Source organism: Heterodontus francisci, chromosome 9, assembly GCF_036365525.1.
Source record: "Heterodontus francisci isolate sHetFra1 chromosome 9, sHetFra1.hap1, whole genome shotgun sequence".
Classification (NCBI taxonomy): Eukaryota; Metazoa; Chordata; class Chondrichthyes; order Heterodontiformes; family Heterodontidae; genus Heterodontus; species Heterodontus francisci.
Genome location: NC_090379.1, coordinates 112,955,254 through 112,974,138, shown reverse-complemented (window position 1 = coordinate 112,974,138; position 18,885 = coordinate 112,955,254). Strand labels below are relative to the sequence as shown.

The 18,885-nt window shown below is 47.1% G+C and overlaps 1 protein-coding gene across 2 annotated transcripts in view; it reads left to right on the top strand.

The window, feature by feature from the left end:
* The window catches only part of sptbn5 (spectrin, beta, non-erythrocytic 5), a 321,773-nt gene that overhangs the window by 288,521 nt on the left and 14,367 nt on the right, over positions 1–18,885 (top strand). For both annotated transcript variants that reach the window (XM_068039706.1, XM_068039705.1), the window contains exons 57-64: positions 100–255; positions 5,623–5,840; positions 8,988–9,177; positions 11,020–11,196; positions 11,977–12,081; positions 12,207–12,986; positions 14,386–14,457; positions 15,716–15,802. In XM_068039706.1, coding sequence (XP_067895807.1) covers positions 100–255; positions 5,623–5,840; positions 8,988–9,177; positions 11,020–11,196; positions 11,977–12,081; positions 12,207–12,986; positions 14,386–14,457; positions 15,716–15,802 — 1,785 coding nt within the window. The remainder of the gene's footprint in view (positions 1–99; positions 256–5,622; positions 5,841–8,987; positions 9,178–11,019; positions 11,197–11,976; positions 12,082–12,206; positions 12,987–14,385; positions 14,458–15,715; positions 15,803–18,885) is intronic.

Genomic DNA, 18,885 nt, shown 5'->3' with positions numbered 1-18,885 from the left:
AGATTATTCTAACCGGCAGCTATTGGTGAGCGAGTGGGTAACTGCCTCCCCTGGAGTGAAGGGGCTGCAATTCTAATGGGCTCTGCACTCTCTCTCCAGAATCTGAGAGCAGCACACCAGGTTCACCGATTCGACTATGATGTGTCTGAGCTGAAGGCCTGGATCCAGGAGAAGGACAGCACACTGGGCATAGACGACTACGGCCATGACTTGAATCACGTGCAGACATTGTTACGGCAACACGAAGGTGTGGAGGTAAGGCACATGAACTCTAGACTACTGCATGTAGTCATTCTGCCAGGGGAGCTACTCTGCCAGGCGGGCTACTGTGCTGGATGGGTGGTGGGGCGACTGCACCAGGGGACTGCTTCGCCATAGGCTCCACCCCTTACAAGGCCGGTTGGAAATTTCCAACTAAATTCAGTACCAGTTAACTTGCACAGTGTGATTCCAACCAGAGTGGCTGCAGGGAGGAGTGACTTTACGATAAGTGGAGTGGTAAGTGGTTAGGACGGCAGAGTGGCGCAGTGGTTAGCACCGCAGCCTCACAGCTCCAGCGACCCGGGTTCGATTCTGGGTACTGCCTGTGCGGAGTTTGCAAGTTCTCCCTGTGACTGCGTGGGTTTTCGCTGGGTGCTCCGGTTTCCTCCCACAGCCAAAGACTTGCAGGTTGACAGGTAAATTGGCCATTGTAAATTGCCCCTAGTATAGGTAGGTGGTAGGGGAATTGAGGGAAGGTGGGGATGTGAGAGGGTAATGGGATTAATGTAGGATTAGTATAAATGGGTGGTTGATGGTCAGCACAGACTCGGTGGGCCGAAGAGCCTGTTTCAGTGCTGTATCTCTAAATAAATAAATAAGTAAATATCTCTCACTGGAAGACTGCATTCCGTTCTATGTACAAGTATGTTAGATAATGAAATAGAGAGCCGTATATCAAATTTGCTGGCAATCTTCCGTAAATAGTGTAGCTAAGAGCAGAAAATTAGAAAGGGACATTGAGTGGGTAAAATTGTGGCGGATGGAAATTTATTATGGGGTCATCCACTTTGGACCGAAGCAAGATAGATCAGAGTATTTCCTAATTGGGAAGAAACTAGAAACTCTGGATGAACAGAGAGATTTAGGACTGCAAGTTCAGAAATCACTGAAAGCTAGTGAACAGGTGTAAAGGATAATTAAAACGCTAATAAAATCATAGAATCATAGAATAATACAGGACAGGAGGAGGCCATTTGTCCCCTTGTGCCTGTGGGCTCTTTGGTAAAACTATCCAATGACTACCATTCCACCACTCTTTCTCCATAGCCCTGTAAATTGTTTCGGTTCAAGTATACATCCAATTCTGTTTTAGTTGTCAGTCCTTTCCCTTTCCCCTTCCAAAAATGTTTTCCTCAACAGAAAGCAATAGTAACAAGAGTTCTGATCCAAATAAGGATGAAGTTTTCTGAATTTGCCTTCCTTGTGTGGAAGTTTGCCCACTGGCAGGATATATTGGGAATTTCGGAATGTTCGTCTTAATCTCAAAAGGGCTGGAATACAAAGGGTGGAAGATATATGACAGTTCAGGTTAGATTCCATCTGGATTAACTGTGTTCAGTTCTGGGCACAAATCCTCAGGAAAGATATATTAGCCTTGGAAGGGGTATGGAGCAGTTTAAAAGAGTTAAATTATGAGGAGAGATTACATAAACTAGGCATATATTCCCTGGAACATAGAAGATTAAGTAGTGATCTAATTGAGTTGCTTAAGATGATCAAGATAGTTGGTAGGGTTGATGAAGGGAAGCCTTTTCCACTGGTGGGGGAGTTCTAGGACAATGACACATAACCTTAAAATCAAAGCCAGACCATGTAGGATCGAAGTTAGGAAACACTCCTTCACACAACGATTGGGAGAAGTGTGGAACACTCTCCCACAAAAAGCAACTCAATTACTAACGTTAATTCTGAGATTGATAATTTTTTGCTGGGCAGAGATGGAAGTAGGTAGTCTCGGTGATGGGGCAGAAATGTGGCTGGATTCTCATTTCAGATCAAATACAGTGGCAAGGTTGTAAGCTGTCTGGTTCAGTCTCAGACTATTGTCAGGGAAAGGGATGGAGTTGGTGGCTAGGGAATGGAGTTTGAGGTGGGTACCAATGACAATGGTTTCAGTCTTCCCAATAAGTTTTATTACTGGGCTGGTTATGAATGTAGATTGACACAGACTCTGTTACTGGGTTATGAATGTAGATTGATACAGACTCTGTTACTGGGTTATGAATGTAGATTGATACAGACTCTGTTACTGGGTTATGAATGTAGATTGATACAGACTCTGTTACTGGGTTATGAATGTAGATTGATACAGACTCTGTTACTGGGTTATGAATGTAGATTGATACAGACTCTGTTACTGGGTTATGAATGTAGATTGATACAGACTCTGTTACTGGGTTATGAATGTAGATTGATACAGACTCTGTTACTGGGTTATGAATGTAGATTGACACAGACTCTGTTACTGGGTTATGAATGTAGATTGATACAGACTCTGTTACTGGGTTATGAATGTAGATTGATACAGACTCTGTTACTGGGTTATGAATGTAGATTGATACAGACTCTGTTACTGGGTTATGAATGTAGATTGATACAGACTCTGTTACTGGGTTATGAATGTAGATTGATACAGACTCTGTTACTGGGTTATGAATTCAGATTGATACAGACTCTGTTACTGGATTATGAATTCAGATTGATACAGACTCTGTTACTGGGTTATGAATTCAGATTGATACAGACTCTGTTACTGGGTTATGAATTCAGATTGATACAGACTCTGTTACTGGGTTATGAATTCAGATTGATACAGACTGTGATACTGAGTTATGAATTCAGATTGATACAGACTGTGATATTGGGTTATGAGTTCAGATTGATACAGACTGTACTACTGGATTATGAATTCAGTTGATACAGACCGTTACTGGGTTATGAATTCAGATTGATGCAGACTGTACTACTGGGTTATGAATTCAGATTGATACAGACTGTGTTACTGGATTATGAATACAGATTGATACAGACCGTTACTGGGTTATGAATTCAGATTGATACAGACTGTGTTACTGGGTTATGAATTCAGATTGATACAGACCGTTACTGGGTTATGAATTCAGATTGATACAGACTGTGTTACTGGATTATGAATACAGATTGATACAGACCGTTACTGGGTTATGAATTCAGATTGATACAGACTGTGTTACTGGGTTATGAATTCTGATTGATACAGACTCTGTTACTGGGTTATGAATTCAGATTGATACAGACCGTTACTGAGTTATGAATTCAGATTGATACAGACTCTGTTACTGGGTTATGAATTCTGATTGATCCAGACTGTGTTACTGGGTTATGAATTCAGATTGACACAGACTGTGTTACTGGGTTATGAATTCAGATTGATACAGACTGTGTTACTGGGTTATGAATTCAGATTGATACAGACTGTGATACTGGGTTATGAATTCAGATTGATACAGACTCTGTTACTGGGTTATGAATTCAGATTGATACAGACCGTTACTGGGTTATGAATTCAGATTGATACAGACTGTGTTACTGGGTTATGAATTCAGATTGATACAGACTCTGTTACTGGGTTATGAATTCAGATTGATACAGACCGTTACTGAGTTATGAATTCAGATTGATACAGACTCTGTTACTGGGTTATGAATTCAGATTGATACAGACTGTGTTACTGGGTTATGAATTCTGATTGATACTGACTGTGTTACTGAGTTATGAATTCAGATTGATACAGACTCTGTTACTGGGTTATGAATTCAGATTGATACAGACCGTTACTGAGTTATGAATTCAGATTGATACAGACTGTGTTACTGGGTTATGAATTCTGATTGATACAGACTGTGTTACTGGGTTATGAATTCTGATTGATACAGACTGTGTTACTGAGTTATGAATTCAGATTGATACAGACTCTGTTACTGGGTTATGAATTCAGATTGATACAGACTCTGTTACTGGGTTATGAATTCTGATTGATACAGACTCTGTTACTGGGTTATGAATTCAGATTGATACAGACTCTGTTACTGGGTTATGAATTCAGATTGATACAGACTCTGTTACTGGGTTATGAATTCTGATTGATACAGACTCTGTTACTGGGTTATGAATTCAGATTGATACAGACTCTGTTACTGGGTTATGAATTCAGATTGACACAGACTGTGTTACTGGGTTATGAATTCAGATTGATACAGACTGTGTTACTGGGTTATGAATTCAGATTGATACAGACTGTGATACTGGGTTATGAATTCAGATTGATACAGACTGTTAATGGGTTATGAACTCAGATTGATACAGACTGTGTTACTGGGTTATGAATTCAGATTGATACAGACTGTGATACTGGGTTATGAATTCAGATTGATACAGACTGTGTTAATGGGTTATGAATTCAGATTGATACAGACTGTGATACTGGATTATGAATTCAGATTGATACAGACTGTTAATGGGTTATGAACTCAGATTGATACAGACTGTGATACTAGGTTATGAATTCAGATTGATACAGACTGTGATACTGGGTTATGAATTCAGATTGATACAGACTGTGTTAATGGGTTATGAATTCAGATTGATACAGACTGTTAATGGGTTATGAACTCAGATTGATACAGACTGTGATACTGGGTTATGAATTCAGATTGATACAGACTGTTAATGGGTTATGAACTCAGATTGATACAGACTGTGATACTGGGTTATGAATTCAGATTGATACAGACTGTGATACTGGGTTATGAATTCAGATTGATACAGACTGTAATACTGGGTTATGAATTCAGATTGATACAGACTGTGATACTGGGTTATGAATTCAGATTGATACAGACTGTTAATGGGTTATGAATTCAGATTGATACAGACTGTGAGACTGGGTTATGAATTCAGATTGATACAGACTGTTAATGGGTTATGAACTCAGATTGATACAGACTGTGTTAATGGGTTATGAATTCAGATTGACACAGACTGTGTTACTGGGTTTGAATTCAGATTGATACAGACTGTGTTACTGGGTTTGAATTCAGATTGATACAGACTGTATTACTGGATTATGAATTCAGATTGACACAGACTGTGTTACTGGGTTATGAATTCAGATTGATACAGACTGTGATACTGGGTTATGAATTCAGATTGATACAGACTGTGTTACTGGGTTATGAATTCTGACTAAGACTGACTGTGTTACTGGGTTATGAATTCAGACTAAGACTGACTGTGTTACTGGGTTATGAATTCAGACTGAGACAGACTGTGTTACTGGGTTATGAATTCAGACTAAGACAGACTGTGTTACTGGGTTATGAATTCTGACTGAGACAGACTGTGTTACTGGGTTATGAATTCAGACTGAGACAGACTGTGTTACTGGGTTATGAATTCAGACTGAGACAGACTGTGTTACTGGGTTATGAATTCAGACTGAGACAGACTGTGTTACTGGGTTATGAATTCAGACTGAGACAGACTGTGTTACTGGGCTAGTAATGAAGTGAAGCTTGAATATTGATCGTACCCTTATTTCAGAGGGAGCTGGGAGCCATAAACAAAGAAGTTGAACGTATTGGCGGAGAAGCCAGGAGATTGGGTGGGATGTACCCGCACGTGAGGGAGAACCTGCAGGAACATCTGGAGCAAGTGGCAGAATCCTGGGATAACCTGCATCGAAAAGCCGGAGAGTGGAAGGAGAAGCTGGTCGAGGCTGAGCAGATCCAGGCTTATGTCAGCGAGTGTCGGGTTTTCTTGTAAGTTGCAGTGGCACTGGGAAAGTGTGGCTCTTCAGGTCCTGTAATAGATTGTACTGAGTGATATCCAACCAGAAGCAGGGAGTATCGCCAACTCTGGTTGGAAGTATTCCTGGAGGATTCATCACATGACCTTGCACTGTCCTGCCCCAACACTCCCACCATTGGTCCATCCTCAAGGCACACTGCCTTACCATGGCCAATTGCAAAGGTAACATGCTCTATGGTACCCAATTGGATTAATATTGGTTGTTACTGAAACAGCCTTATTTCCCATCTACAATATTTTATCAGTAATAAATTAAATTGAAGAAAATGAAATATATCACATTTTTGTGCCCAATGGGTGAGCACAGGTCCACACCCACTGCCCAGGTTCACATAAATCAGGGAGTGAATCATTTGGCTGAGGAGCCAGTGGAGTGTCTCACATCCAAGGGATCAAATCCCAACGAAGGTGTGCACCTAGGCTGATCAGCGGCAAATGAAGTTTAATTCGGACAACTGCAAGGTACTGCACTTCTGTGATACTGATAATCTGGTGTGCACTTTGTGTCGCAATTTTGAGTCACACTTTTTTATTTTATATTTACCTTTAACATTGACAATCCTTTGGAATCATATTTATAGTGGAAGTCAGTCTATAGACCCTGCTCCATAAACACTACTCAATGTACTTCTAGGCCTCCTGCCAATAGGTGCCACTGTGGAAGATACACTTCAGTCCAGGCAACATTTTATTTTTCACAGGCTGAAACTCAATTTCCATTTAAAATCTTTTTTCTTAGTTGTAGATATTTGATATTATGCAGATTTATCTCATTTGCTGTCGCAAACCTTTATTCTACAGTCATCCTTCCTACTGCAGTGGGCAGCACTCTTGTCTCTGAGTCAGCAGGTTGAGGATTCAAGTCCCACCGAGGCTTGAACACAAACCCTAGACTGACATTCTAGTACAGCACCGTCTTTCAGATGGGATATTAAACTGAGGTCCCATCTGCCATCTCAGGTGGCATGGAATCACCTCCATCCAATATTCAAAGAAGAAGTGGCGAGTGCTGCCTGATATTCCGACCAATATTTATCCCTCAACTAACATCACAAAAACAGATTATTTGGTCACTGCGGTTTGTGGGAGCTTGATGTGTGCAAATTGGGTGCCATGGTTCCGATATTACAACAGTGACTACATTTCAAAAGTACTTCATTGGCTGCAGAGCACATCGGGATATCCCGAGGTCATAAAATATAAATGCAAGTTCTTTCCTTTGTGTTGCATCAGCACTCCAAGAGCTAGCCCAGGTATTTCAATCATCCCTTGTGTCCAATGTGTTCAATCTTCCTTTGCTTTGTTATGAAAGTGATTCTGTTTTGTTAAAAAATATTTTTAAAAGAATTTATAGTTAAACTGAATAAATGTTTTTTAATCAAGAGGACTGAGGGAGCTGGATTAGCAACAGTGTTGCTGTTTGTCACATGGCGCGGGTTAAGCTTCGAACAGAAACCCTGGCAACAAAGGCGAAAAGTGACAAATGCTCCTTTGAGTGGACAAGCCCAGTAGTAGCAGAGAACACCTGGGATGGGCAGAAAAAGCTCATACAGTTTTTGGTTGTTAGTCAGTGTGAGAGTGCTTTTACCTTCTTGAAGGAGATAAAAGGCAAGTGCTGCTGAAGTGTCAAAAAGGACGGAAGAAGGAGAAAATTCCAAGGAAGAACAGAAGACTACAACCCAGCGCGCTTTCCTGCAATTCCCTAAAAGATTCTTTGAAGTCCACTGTGTCGATTCATCTTGTTTCCTGTATTTCAAAAAAGCCTGCTAAAAAATCATTCTTAACGCCACCTAAAGAAACCTGTTCTAAAGATCCTGTCTGCATGGTCTCGGAGATTGGACTGTGTGCCAGTTTGGTGCAGCGTGTCTCATTTGCTATTTTCTTGCAGGGGCTGGCAAGTGATCAGCCCAGGTGTGTTTTTTTTGTCTGTAATAGAACTCTAATCCAAAAATCCCCCTTTTTTTTCCGGTTAACCGGTGTATATGTGTGAGTGTGAAAGGACTAAGGTAAAAAGGCAATTTAAAATTTGGGACTTTTAAAAGTTTAATGTTGGAACATTAAAAATTCAATCTGTGTGTTTATGTTTTAATTTATTACCAGTTGAGACGTGTTTTATAACAATTTTGCTGTTCAGTAAAGAAACCTGGTTAGTGTGTTCTATTCTGGGGAAAATTGTGTATCTGATCAACTGTTTCAGTAAGTGGAAAAATTCTTAGAAATATGTTGTGTCCTGTGGAGAAGTGGGATTGAATTAACAGTGCACTCCTCCCGCCTCAGTCATAACAGCTTATACCAGCCAGTTCAATATTCCTTTGCTTACACCAGCCAGTCAATTTCCCCAGTCAGGGGAAAGCCGGGAGGGGAGTAACTGCCAGAATAACTAGTGAGATTGGGGCTGAGATAAAACATGAGAAAGGAGGGAGAGATTGAGAGAGCGGGAGAGATCAGCTGGAAAGATGGGGGTGAGACCGATATAGAGGAGTGACAGATCAGGAAAGGAAGAGAGAGTTCAGGTGGATCGAGATTAAATGGGGGAAAGATCAGTGGTGAGGGATATGTGCGAGAGGGCCAGATCATCTAGAGATTAGTGAACAGGAGAAAGAGACTGGAAAAGAGGGAGAAACAGCAGTCTTTTTATTCATTCTTGGGATGTGAGTATCGCTGGCTAGGATAGCAATGGTAATGCTGTTGAATGTCAAGGAGAGATGGTTCGATTCTCTCTTGTTAGAGATGGTCATTGCCTGGTTGTGGGCCAGATGCAATTCACCATGAGCAATGTGACATAAAATATGTAATTTGGATGTGAGAATAGGAGGTGCATCTACTCTGTGGGGTGAGGGTGAGAAGCATTCGCCAAGGAAAAAGTTAGAGAGTTGAGGATGTTAGATAAATGACCGCCCACCATACTTAACAGTGTGAGACAGTACCAAGTTAAGGCAAATAACACGCTGTGATCTGCTGATACAACAGAGCTCCAGACTTCAATAGCTGTAGTCAGACCAATGCCTGAAGCATCAGCTACAGTTCTGAGCACAATGATGTGAGCATTTCCTTTACTATAAAAGCCACTGTGTATTCCTGCTTATTCGTTTATACAGGGCCTGGGTGAATGAGATGGACACACTGCTAGACTCAGAGGAGCAGGCCAGGGGCGTTCTGGGAGCTGAACAGCTTTGCAAACGTCATGACGAATACAAGCTGGAAATAGACAAGCAAAGACCCAAATACGAGGAGCTGAGAAACACAGGAATCGAGCTGAGAGAGAACAGTCACATCATGTTGAAAGAGGTAAAACAGATAGAGGAGAGAGTATTCCAACCCCACTGAGGGCCCTGTACCCCAGCCCCCACTGAGGGCCCTGTACTCTAGCCCCCACCGAGGGCCCTGTACCCCAGCCCCCACTGAGGGCCCTGTACTCCAGCCCCCACCGTGTGCCCTGTACCCCAGCCCCCACTGAGGGCCCTGTACTCCAGCCCCCACCGTGGGCCCTGTACCCCAGCCCCCACTGAGGGCCCTGTACTCCAACCCCACCGAGGGCCCTGTACTCCAACCCCACCGAGGGCCCTGTACAACTCCACCGAGGGCCCTGTACCCCAGCCCCCACTGAGGGCCCTGTACCCCAGCCCCCACTGAGGGCCCTGTACCCCAGCCCCCACTGAAGGCCCTGTACCCCAACCCCACCGAGGGCCCTGTACTCCAACTCCACCGAGGGCCCTGTACCCCAGCTCCCACTGAGGGCCCTGTACTCTAGCCCCCACCGAGGGCCCTGTACTCCAACCCCACCGAGGGCCCTGTACTCCAACTCCACCGAGGGCCCTGTACCCCAGCCCCCACTGAAGGCCCTGTACCCCAGCCCCCACTGAAGGCCCTGTACTCCAACCCTACTGAGGGCTCTGTACCCCAGCCCCCACTGAGGGCCCTGTATTCCAACCCCACCGAGGGCCCTGTACCCCAGCCCCCACTGAAGGCCCTGTACTCCAACCCCACTGAGGGCCCTGTACTCCAACCCCCACTGAGGGCCCTGTACCCCAGCCCCCACCGAGGGCTCTGTACCCCAGCCCCCACCGAGGGCCCTGTACTCCAGCCCCCACTGAGGGCCCTGTACCCCAGCCGCCATTGAGGGCCCTGTATTCCAACCCCCACCGAGGGCCCTGTACCCCAGCCCCCGCTGAGGGTCCTGTACTCCAACCCCACTGAGGGTCCTGTACTCCAACCCCACTGAGGGCCCTGTACTCCAACCCCCACTGAGGGCCCTGTACCCCAGCCCCCACCGAGGGCTCTGTACCCCAGCCCCCACCGAGGGCCCTGTACTCCAGCCCCCACTGAGGGCTCTGTACCCCAGCCCCCACCGAGGGCCCTGTACTCCAACCCCACTGAGGGCCCTGTACCCCAGCCCCCACTGAGGGCCCTGTACTCCAATCCCACTGAGGGCCCTGTACCCCAGCCCCCACCGAGGGCCCTGTACTCCAGCCCCCACCGAGGGCCCTGTACTCCAGCCCCCACTGAGGGTTCTGTATTCCAACCTCCACTGAGGGCTCTGTACCCCAGCCCCCACTGAGGGCCCTGTACTCCAACCCCACCGAGGGCCCTGTACCCCAGCCCCCACCGAGGGCCCTGTACTCCAGCCCCCACCGAGGGCCCTGTACTCCAGCCCCCACCGAGGGCTCTGTATTCCAACCTCCACTGAGGGCCCTGTACCCCAGCCCCCACTGAGGGCCCTGTACTCCAACCCCACTGAGGGCCATGTACACCAACCCCCACTGAGGGCCCTGTATTCCAACCCCCACTGAGGGCTCTGTACCCCAGCCCCCACTGAGGGCCCTGTATTCCAACCCCACTGAGGGCCCTGTACTCCATCCCCCACCGAGGGCCCTGTACTCCATCCCCCATTGAGGTCCCTGTACTCCACCCCCCACTAAGCCCCTGTACTCCACCCCCCACTGAGGGCCCTGTACTCCACCCCCCACTAAGCCCCTGTACTCCAGCCCCCACCGAGGGCCCTGTACTCCACCCCCCACCGAGGGCCCTGTACTCCATCCCCCATTCAGGGCCCTGTACTCCACCCCCCTCTGTCTGAGGGCTGTATTATCCCTGTGCTTGCTGACCTGTTGTGTGTTTTTCTGTGACCAGGTTGATGAGAAGTTGAATGAACTGTCCGAGGAGATGGAACAGGTGGTGAAAAAATGGGAGGAACACAAAGCCTTGTACGAGAAGGAGCTGTGGAAACAGTCACAGCTCAGAGAGCTTGAACTGATGGCTGCCTGGCTGGGCTCCAAGGAAGGGCTTGTAACAAGCAACAACCTTGGGGTAAGAATGAGCTCCAGGCCCATCAATCTTGGCTCTTGCTGATTCCCTGGATCGTGACAGGGGACAACCAACAGTTTGAACTGGGAGACAGTTATCGAAGTTAACAGGGGCAGACCCTTCATTCCTTTAGCTGAGAGTGTTGAAAATCAACCTGCTCTAGCTCTTCCATGGAGCCAGTGGAGCTGAGCTGAGTGGGCCAGTGTCCGACCTAAAGCCGCACCAATGGATTCACAAGGATGATACCAGAACTGGGAGGTTACAACAATCAGCAATGATTGAACAGGATGGGGCTCATTTCTCTAAAGGGAAGGCTGAAAGCTGACCTAATAGAGGTCTTTAAGATTTTTATTTAGAGATACAGCACTGAAACAGGCCCTTCGGCCCACCGAGTCTGTGCCGACCTACAACCACCCATTTATACCAACCCTACAGTAATCCCATATTCCCTACCTACACTAGGGGCAATTTATAACGGCCAATTTACCTATCACCTGCAAGTCTTTGGCTGTGGGAGGAAACCAGAGCACCCGGCGAAAACCCACGCAGTCACAGGGAGAACTTGCAAACTCCACACAGGCAGTACCCAGAATCGAACCCGGGTCCCTGGAGCTGTGAGGCTGCGGTGCTAACCACTGCGCCACTCTGGTGTTTTATAGGGAGTGGGCTTCTCAATAGATAGATTTGGCCAATGTTGCAGCACCCAGAACTCTCAATTACCTGCACTCCAAGTGTATTGTGAGTCTTCTCTATAAAGCATTGAGTTTAATTTCTGTCTCTCAGGACACTGTCAGTGAAGTGGAAGATCTAATCAAGAAGCACGAAGACTTTGAGAAGATGCTGGCAGCTCAGGATGAGAAGATTGGCCAACTGGAAAGTGCAATAAAGGTCAGACATGCAGCATTGCTTCATTTCAGGCCTGTATCTCACCTTCATAATAGCGAGAATGGTTACAGTGCTCAGTTATTAATACATGTTTGTGTAATTTCAGACTGTTCTTTGACTGATTTCAGGGAGAAGGGTTCTGTACGGAGGAGAATGTTAAGGAAAAAGAACACAAAGTGGCTCGGGTTCCCTCGCTGAAGAGGAAGGCATCAGACAAAAGGCCAGCACCATTGAGGGTCCTTGGAAGAAACAATTCAGACACTGAGAGGACACCAAAATCCTGGTCAAAAGAGTTAGTCGTGAGTCCCGCCCCGAGGACCCCCTCGTCCTCAGACCTATTCTTCTCCCCAGTCAGAAGGTCTCTAGGTCCCCAGAGAGGTCCAGATGCTGCCGCTGGCCTGAAACGTGTTGGAGAGGACAAGAGACGGTCGCTCATCCAATCACCTTTGTCACCAAAATCTTCCGTCCTCGACAATTATGATATAGGAAGTGCAGCAAGAAGGCCTTCAAACCCAACCAGGCCCAAACCACCAGTCCCGCCCAAACCACTTTCCAGGCTTTCTTCCAGTGATGATTGCTCCCTGAAGGTACAAGACCTAACCTCACCTACTAGTGACAGCATCAGCACCGAGACACCCACTAAATCACAGCCCGTGTCCCAAAGCCCTCCAACCAATCCTCCTTCAACCCACTGTCAAACCACCCTGAATTCTTCCAAGGGCGACCACTCCACAGCTCAGCCAGAACAAGCCACAACATTGATTGAAAGCTGCTCAGTAGACTCTGTGTCCAGCCCAGTGGAGAGGCTGAGCTCCGATATATCTGAGAATGCAGACTCGGTATCGCCTACTGGGGTTCACCTCGACCCTCAGCACTCGAACTCACCAGGCACACTGCAGAGTGAAAAGGTACGAACACAGTGAGCTGCAACATTCCCAAATTTCTCAAATATTTCTAACAATTTTGATACTTGGTGTTGGCTTTCTAAATCTCTCTGCATCTTTCCCTTGCTTTATCTCTCTCACTCACGCGCTCTTGCTCACTGTATCTCTATTTCTCAGGAGTAGATTACTATCTGGGCAGTAATCTGGTGAAGCAGATCATCTGCCCTTTATACAACCCGCTCGATTTTCATTCCATTTGATTCTAATCTCTATCTCAGTCTCCATATTTCCCTCATGACCCTCTAGCTTTGCCTCATCTTTCTCGCTATATCCCTACCTGTGCCCCCCACCTGTGTCTCTTTCTTTACTCCTCGATCACTGCCATTTCTTCCTGCTCCCACCCCCGTTACCATTTACTCTCTCCACTTCTCTGTACTTGACTTTTCTCTAGCTCTCTGTTATTTTCCTTTCAGTATGACTTATTTGGTCGCATTTTGGCTTCTGAGTTAGTAATTCATGGGTTCAAGTCCCACTCCAGAGACTTGAGCACATAACTCAGGCTGAAGTGCCATCTTTCAGATGAGATATTAAATTGAGGCCTCGCCTGCCCTTTGGTACTGCTAGAAGACAGACAGACAGCATTCCTCCATCGTCCAACACCATCAAAAAACAGACCAGCCGGCCATTTTCCTCATTCACTGTTGGTGAGATCTTACTTCAAGCAAATTGGCTGTGCAATTACCTACATAACAATCAGTATATTTCAAAAGTACTTCATTGGCAGTGAAGGGCTTTGGTACATTCTGAGGATGTGAACGATCCTGTATAAGTGCAGATTCTTTGTACCATTTTTCCCTGTCTGTGTTCCTGCTACTAGTTCCAACCAGCTGTGTGCTATATGAGCATCGTCCATATACTGTACAATTGCATTTCCGACTATAATGTGAGCACCACCCATACAACACTGAGTGCCTAGATCTTAGCTCAGTTGGGAGCACTCTTGCCTCTATTTCAGAAGGTTGTTGGTTCAAGTGCCACTCCAGAGACTTGAGCACAAAAAGTGAGACTGGCAGTACTGAAGGAGTGCCGCACTATTGGAGGTGCAGTCTCTTGGATCAGACGTTAAACTGAGACCCTGTCCGCCCCCTCAGGTGGATGTAAAAGATGCCAAGGTGCTATTCCGAAGAACAGTAGGGGAGTGTTCCCTAATGTCCTGGCCAATATTTATGAACATCACAAAAACAGATTATCTAGTCATCATCATAGTGCTGTATGGGGGATCTTTCTGTGCACAAATTGGCTGCAGCATTTTCTACATTACACCAGTGACAACACTTCAAAGTATTTCATTGCTTGTGAAATGTTTTTGGACATCAGTTGTGAAAGGAGCTGTATAAATGGGAATTCTTTCTTTCTTTCTTAGGATGCTGTAGGATACCAGTCCATGGAGGGCACACTCGACCGAAAGCACAAACTGCAGCCTGGAGGGACTAAGGTAGAAACTGATGGGAGGGAGAGAGATAGGGAGGATAATGGTGGAGAACTGTTTTCTAAAGCTCCATTTACACTCACGGGTCAGATAATGCACAACCAGCTGCATAGTCACACTCCATGTACACCTATCCCAAAACACTGTGAAAGATCCCATGACAGCCCTCCAGTGCCTGAGTGTAAGTGCTGGGTTAGCACTCAGTTAATGGCAGTTTTGGGCAGAGGTTCTGTGCCTGTTAGGAGCTGGGCTGAGACAGTCCATTCTCGGCCCACACTGGTCTCTCACAGGCAGCAGTCAGAGGAGAGGGTCAGCTGTTGGTCTGAGTTACGCTGGAATTGAAAGGGAAATGAGAAATGTGCATAATTCACTGTGCTGTCACTGTTTTGGTAATTTTGGTGCTACATCTGTGTATTTGTCGCAGTGTCTTGGTCAGTCCTTGTTTAAACTGCAGCTTTTCCCTTCAGGGACCCTGCAGTTGGACTGTGGGCAGAGGATAGTGGGCGATGATGGATGGGCTGGAAGGACAATGTTGAGTTGAGGTGTGGATTTGCGCTGATCCGTTCCTGTGTGAGGTGTAATGACAGGTCACAGGGCCAAGAGACAATATCCACCACTTACCCTCTTTCTCCTGTGAGCCTTGGGGTAGCGCTCTTCCTTCTGAGTCAGACATTTGTGGGTTCAAGTCCCACTCCAGAGAATTGAGCCAATAATCCAGGCTGACACTCCAGTGCAGTACTGAGGGAGTGCCATCTTTCAAATGAGATGTAAAACCAAGGCTCCAATGCCAATGTACCCTCCAAAACTTTTTTTCTGGTGCGCCCCATTTTTTTTTTTAAGTGCGCAGGCCCTTCAATTTTTTTTGTGCAGGCACCCACACACGCTAATGTAAAAGGGATGATTTGTGGGTGGCCTGCGTGGGAACATTTTGGGTGCTGCACGGCCATGCGGCTTCAAGGGAACATTGCTGACTGCCCTCTCAGTTGAATGTAGAAGATCCTATGGCACTAATAGAATAAGAGCTGGGGAGTTGTCCCAGTGTCCTGGTCCAATATTTATCCCTCTGCCAACACCTAAACACAGCTTATCTGGTCATAAACTCGTGACTGCTTCTGGAATCTTGCTGTGTGCAGATTGGCTACATTGTTTTTATACATCACACTGCAAAGGTACTTCACTGGCGATGGAGCTCTTTAGAGCACCCTGTGCTGCTATTTAAATACAAGTTCTTTCATTTCACTCCTAACTTTATTTTCATATTTAGGCCGATTCCAAAGCCTGGCTCACCTATTTTGTGACTCTGGAGAAACAGGTCCTCTGTTTCTACAAGAACAAGAGTGATACTTTGATGGTAAGTCGTCATCTCCTGGCACTGACATCAGAGAATGAAGGAATGTGAAGAGAGGAGACTTTGCCCAGTTCAAAACTGATTTCTTTATCAGTATGAATCCAACCTCAGTACAAAACAAAAACTTACCACTCAGCAGTTAGAGGGAGATGGTCAGTCTCACTGAGAGGATGATGCTGAGGCATCACTTTCTAATCATTACAGCACAGAGGGGTTAGATACAGAGTAAAGCTGCCTCTACACTGTCAGATCAAAATCTCCCAGAGCAGGTACAGCACGGGTTAGATACAGAGTAAAGCTCCCATGGCAATGACTTTGTTCCTAATCGCAGACGAGCTGCCTATTGCACTAATTAAAATTTTCCTCATTTGCAGCAGACATCAGATACGTTTCTGAGTTTATCATGTACTGCTGCCGAATCCTGTACCCCAGTGCGAGTCAGTGCCTGTGGAACAGTACCCCAGTAAGAGTCAGTGCATGTGGAAGTGTACCCCAGTGAGAGTCTGTGCCTGTGGAACTGTACCCCAGTGAGAGTCTGTGCCTGTGGAACTGTACCCCAGTGAGTGTCAGTGCCTGTGGAACTGTACCCCAGTGAGTGTCAGTGCCTTTGAAACTGTACCCCAGTGAGAGTCAGTGCCTGTGGAACTGTACCCCAGTGAGTGTCAGTGCCTGTGGAACTGTACCCCAGTGAGAGTCAGTGCCTGTGGAACTATACCCCAATGAGTGTCAGTGCCTGTGGAACTGTACCCCAGTGAGAGTCTGTGCCTGTGGAACTGGACCCCAGTGAGAGTCAGTGCCTGTGGAACTATACCCCAGTGAGAGTCAGTGTCTGTGGAACTATACCCCAGTGAGAGTCTGTGCCTGTGGAACTGTACCCCAGTGAGTGTCAGTGCCTTTGGAACTGTACCCCAGTGAGAGTCAGTGCCTGTGGAACTGTACCCTAGTGAGTGTCAGTGCCTGTGGAACTGTACCCCAGTGAGAGTCAGTGCCTGTGGAACTATACCCCAATGAGTGTCAGTGCCTGTGGAACTGTACCCCAGTGAGAGTCAGTGTCTGTGGAACTATACCCCAGTGAGTGTCAGTGCCTGTGGAACTGTACCCCAGTGAGTGTCAGTGCCTTTGGAACTGTACCCCAGTGAGAGTCAGTGCCTGTGGAACTGTACCCCAGTGAGTGTCAGTGCCTGTGGAACTGTACCCCAGTGAGAGTCAGTGCCTGTGGAACTATACCCCAATGTCAGTGCCTGTGGAACTGTACCCCAGTGAGAGTCTGTGCCTGTGGAACTGGACCCCAGTGAGAGTCAGTGCCTGTGGAACTGGACCCCAGTGAGAGTCAGTGTCTGTGGAACTATACCCCAGTGAGAGTCTGTGCCTGTGGAACTGGACCCCAGTGAGAGTCAGTGCCTGTGGAACTGTACCCCAGTGAGTGCCAGTGCCTGTGGAACTGTACCCCAGTGAGAGTCAGTGCCTGTGGAACTGTACCCCAGTGACAGTCTGTGCCTGTGGAACTGTACCCCAGTGAGAATGTGTGTCTGTGGAACTGTACCCCAGTGAGTGTCAGTGCCTGTGGAACTGTACCGCAGTGAGAGTCTGTGCCTGTGGAACTGTACCCCAGTGAGAGTCTGTGCCTGTGGAACTGTACCCCAGTGAGAGTGTCTGTGGAACTGTACCCCAGTGAGAGTGTCTGTGGAACTGTCCTCTAGTGAGTGACGGTGCCTGTGGAACTGTACCCCAGTGAGTGTCAGTGCCTGTGGAACTGTACCCCAGTGAGAATGTGTGCCTGTGGAACTGTACCCAGTGAGATTGTGTGTCTGTGGAACTGTACCCCAGTGAGTGCCAGTGCCTGTGGAACTGTACCCCAGTGAGTGCCAGTGCCTGTGGAACTGTACCCCAGTGAGAGTCAGTGCCTGTGGAACTGTACCCCAGTGACAGTCTGTGCCTGTGGAACTGTACCCCAGTGAGAATGTGTGTCTGTGGAACTGTACCCCAGTGAGTGTCAGTGCCTGTGGAACTGTACCCCAGTGAGAGTCTGTGCCTGTGGAACTGTACCCCAGTGAGAGTCTGTGCCTGTGGAACTGTACCCCAGTGAGTGTCAGTGCCTGTGGAACTGTACCCCAGTGAGTGTCAGTGCCTCTGGAACTGTACCCCAGTGTGTGTCTGTGCCTGTGGAACTGTACCCCAGTGAGTGTCAGTGCCTGTGGAACTGTGTGGAACTGTACACCAATGAGTGTCAGTGCCTGTGGAACTGTACCCCAGTGAGAGTCAGTGCCTGTGGAACTGTACCCCAGTGAGTGTCAGTGCCTGTGGAACTGTACCCCAGTGAGAATGTGTGTCTGTGGAACTGTACCCCAGTGAGTGTCAGTGCCTGTGGAACTGTACCCCAGTGAGAATGTGTGTCTGTGGAACTGTACCCCAGTGAGTGTCAGTGCCTGTGGAACTGTACCCCAGTGAGAATGTGTGTCTGTGGAACTATACCACAGTGAGAATGTGTGTCTGTGGAACTGTACCCCAGTGAGAGTCTGTGCCTGTGGAACTGTACCCCAGTGAGAGTGTCTGTGGAACTGTACCCCAGTGAGAGTGTCTGTGGAACTGTCCTCTAGTGAGTGACGGTGCCTGTGGAACTGTACCCCAGTGAGTGTCAGTGCCTGTGGAACTGTACCCCAGTGAGAATGTGTGCCTGTGGAACTGTACCCCAGTGTGTGTCTGTGCCTGTGGAACTGTACCCCAGTGAGATTGTGTGTCTGTGGAACTGTACCCCAGTGAGAGTCTGTGCCTGTGGAACTGTACCCCAGTGAGAGTCAGTGCCTGTGGAACTGTACCCCAGTGAGTGTCAGTGCCTCTGGAACTGTACCCCAGTGTGTGTCTGTGCCTGTGGAACTGTGTGGAACTGTACCCCAGTGAGTGTCAGTGCCTGTGGAACTGTACCCCAGTGAGAGTCAGTGCCTGTGGAACTGTACCCCAGTGAGTGTCAGTGCCTGTGGAACTGTACCCCAGTGAGAATGTGTGTCTGTGGAACTGTACCCCAGTGAGTGTCAGTGCCTGTGGAACTGTACCCCAGTGAGAATGTGTGTCTGTGGAACTGTACCCCA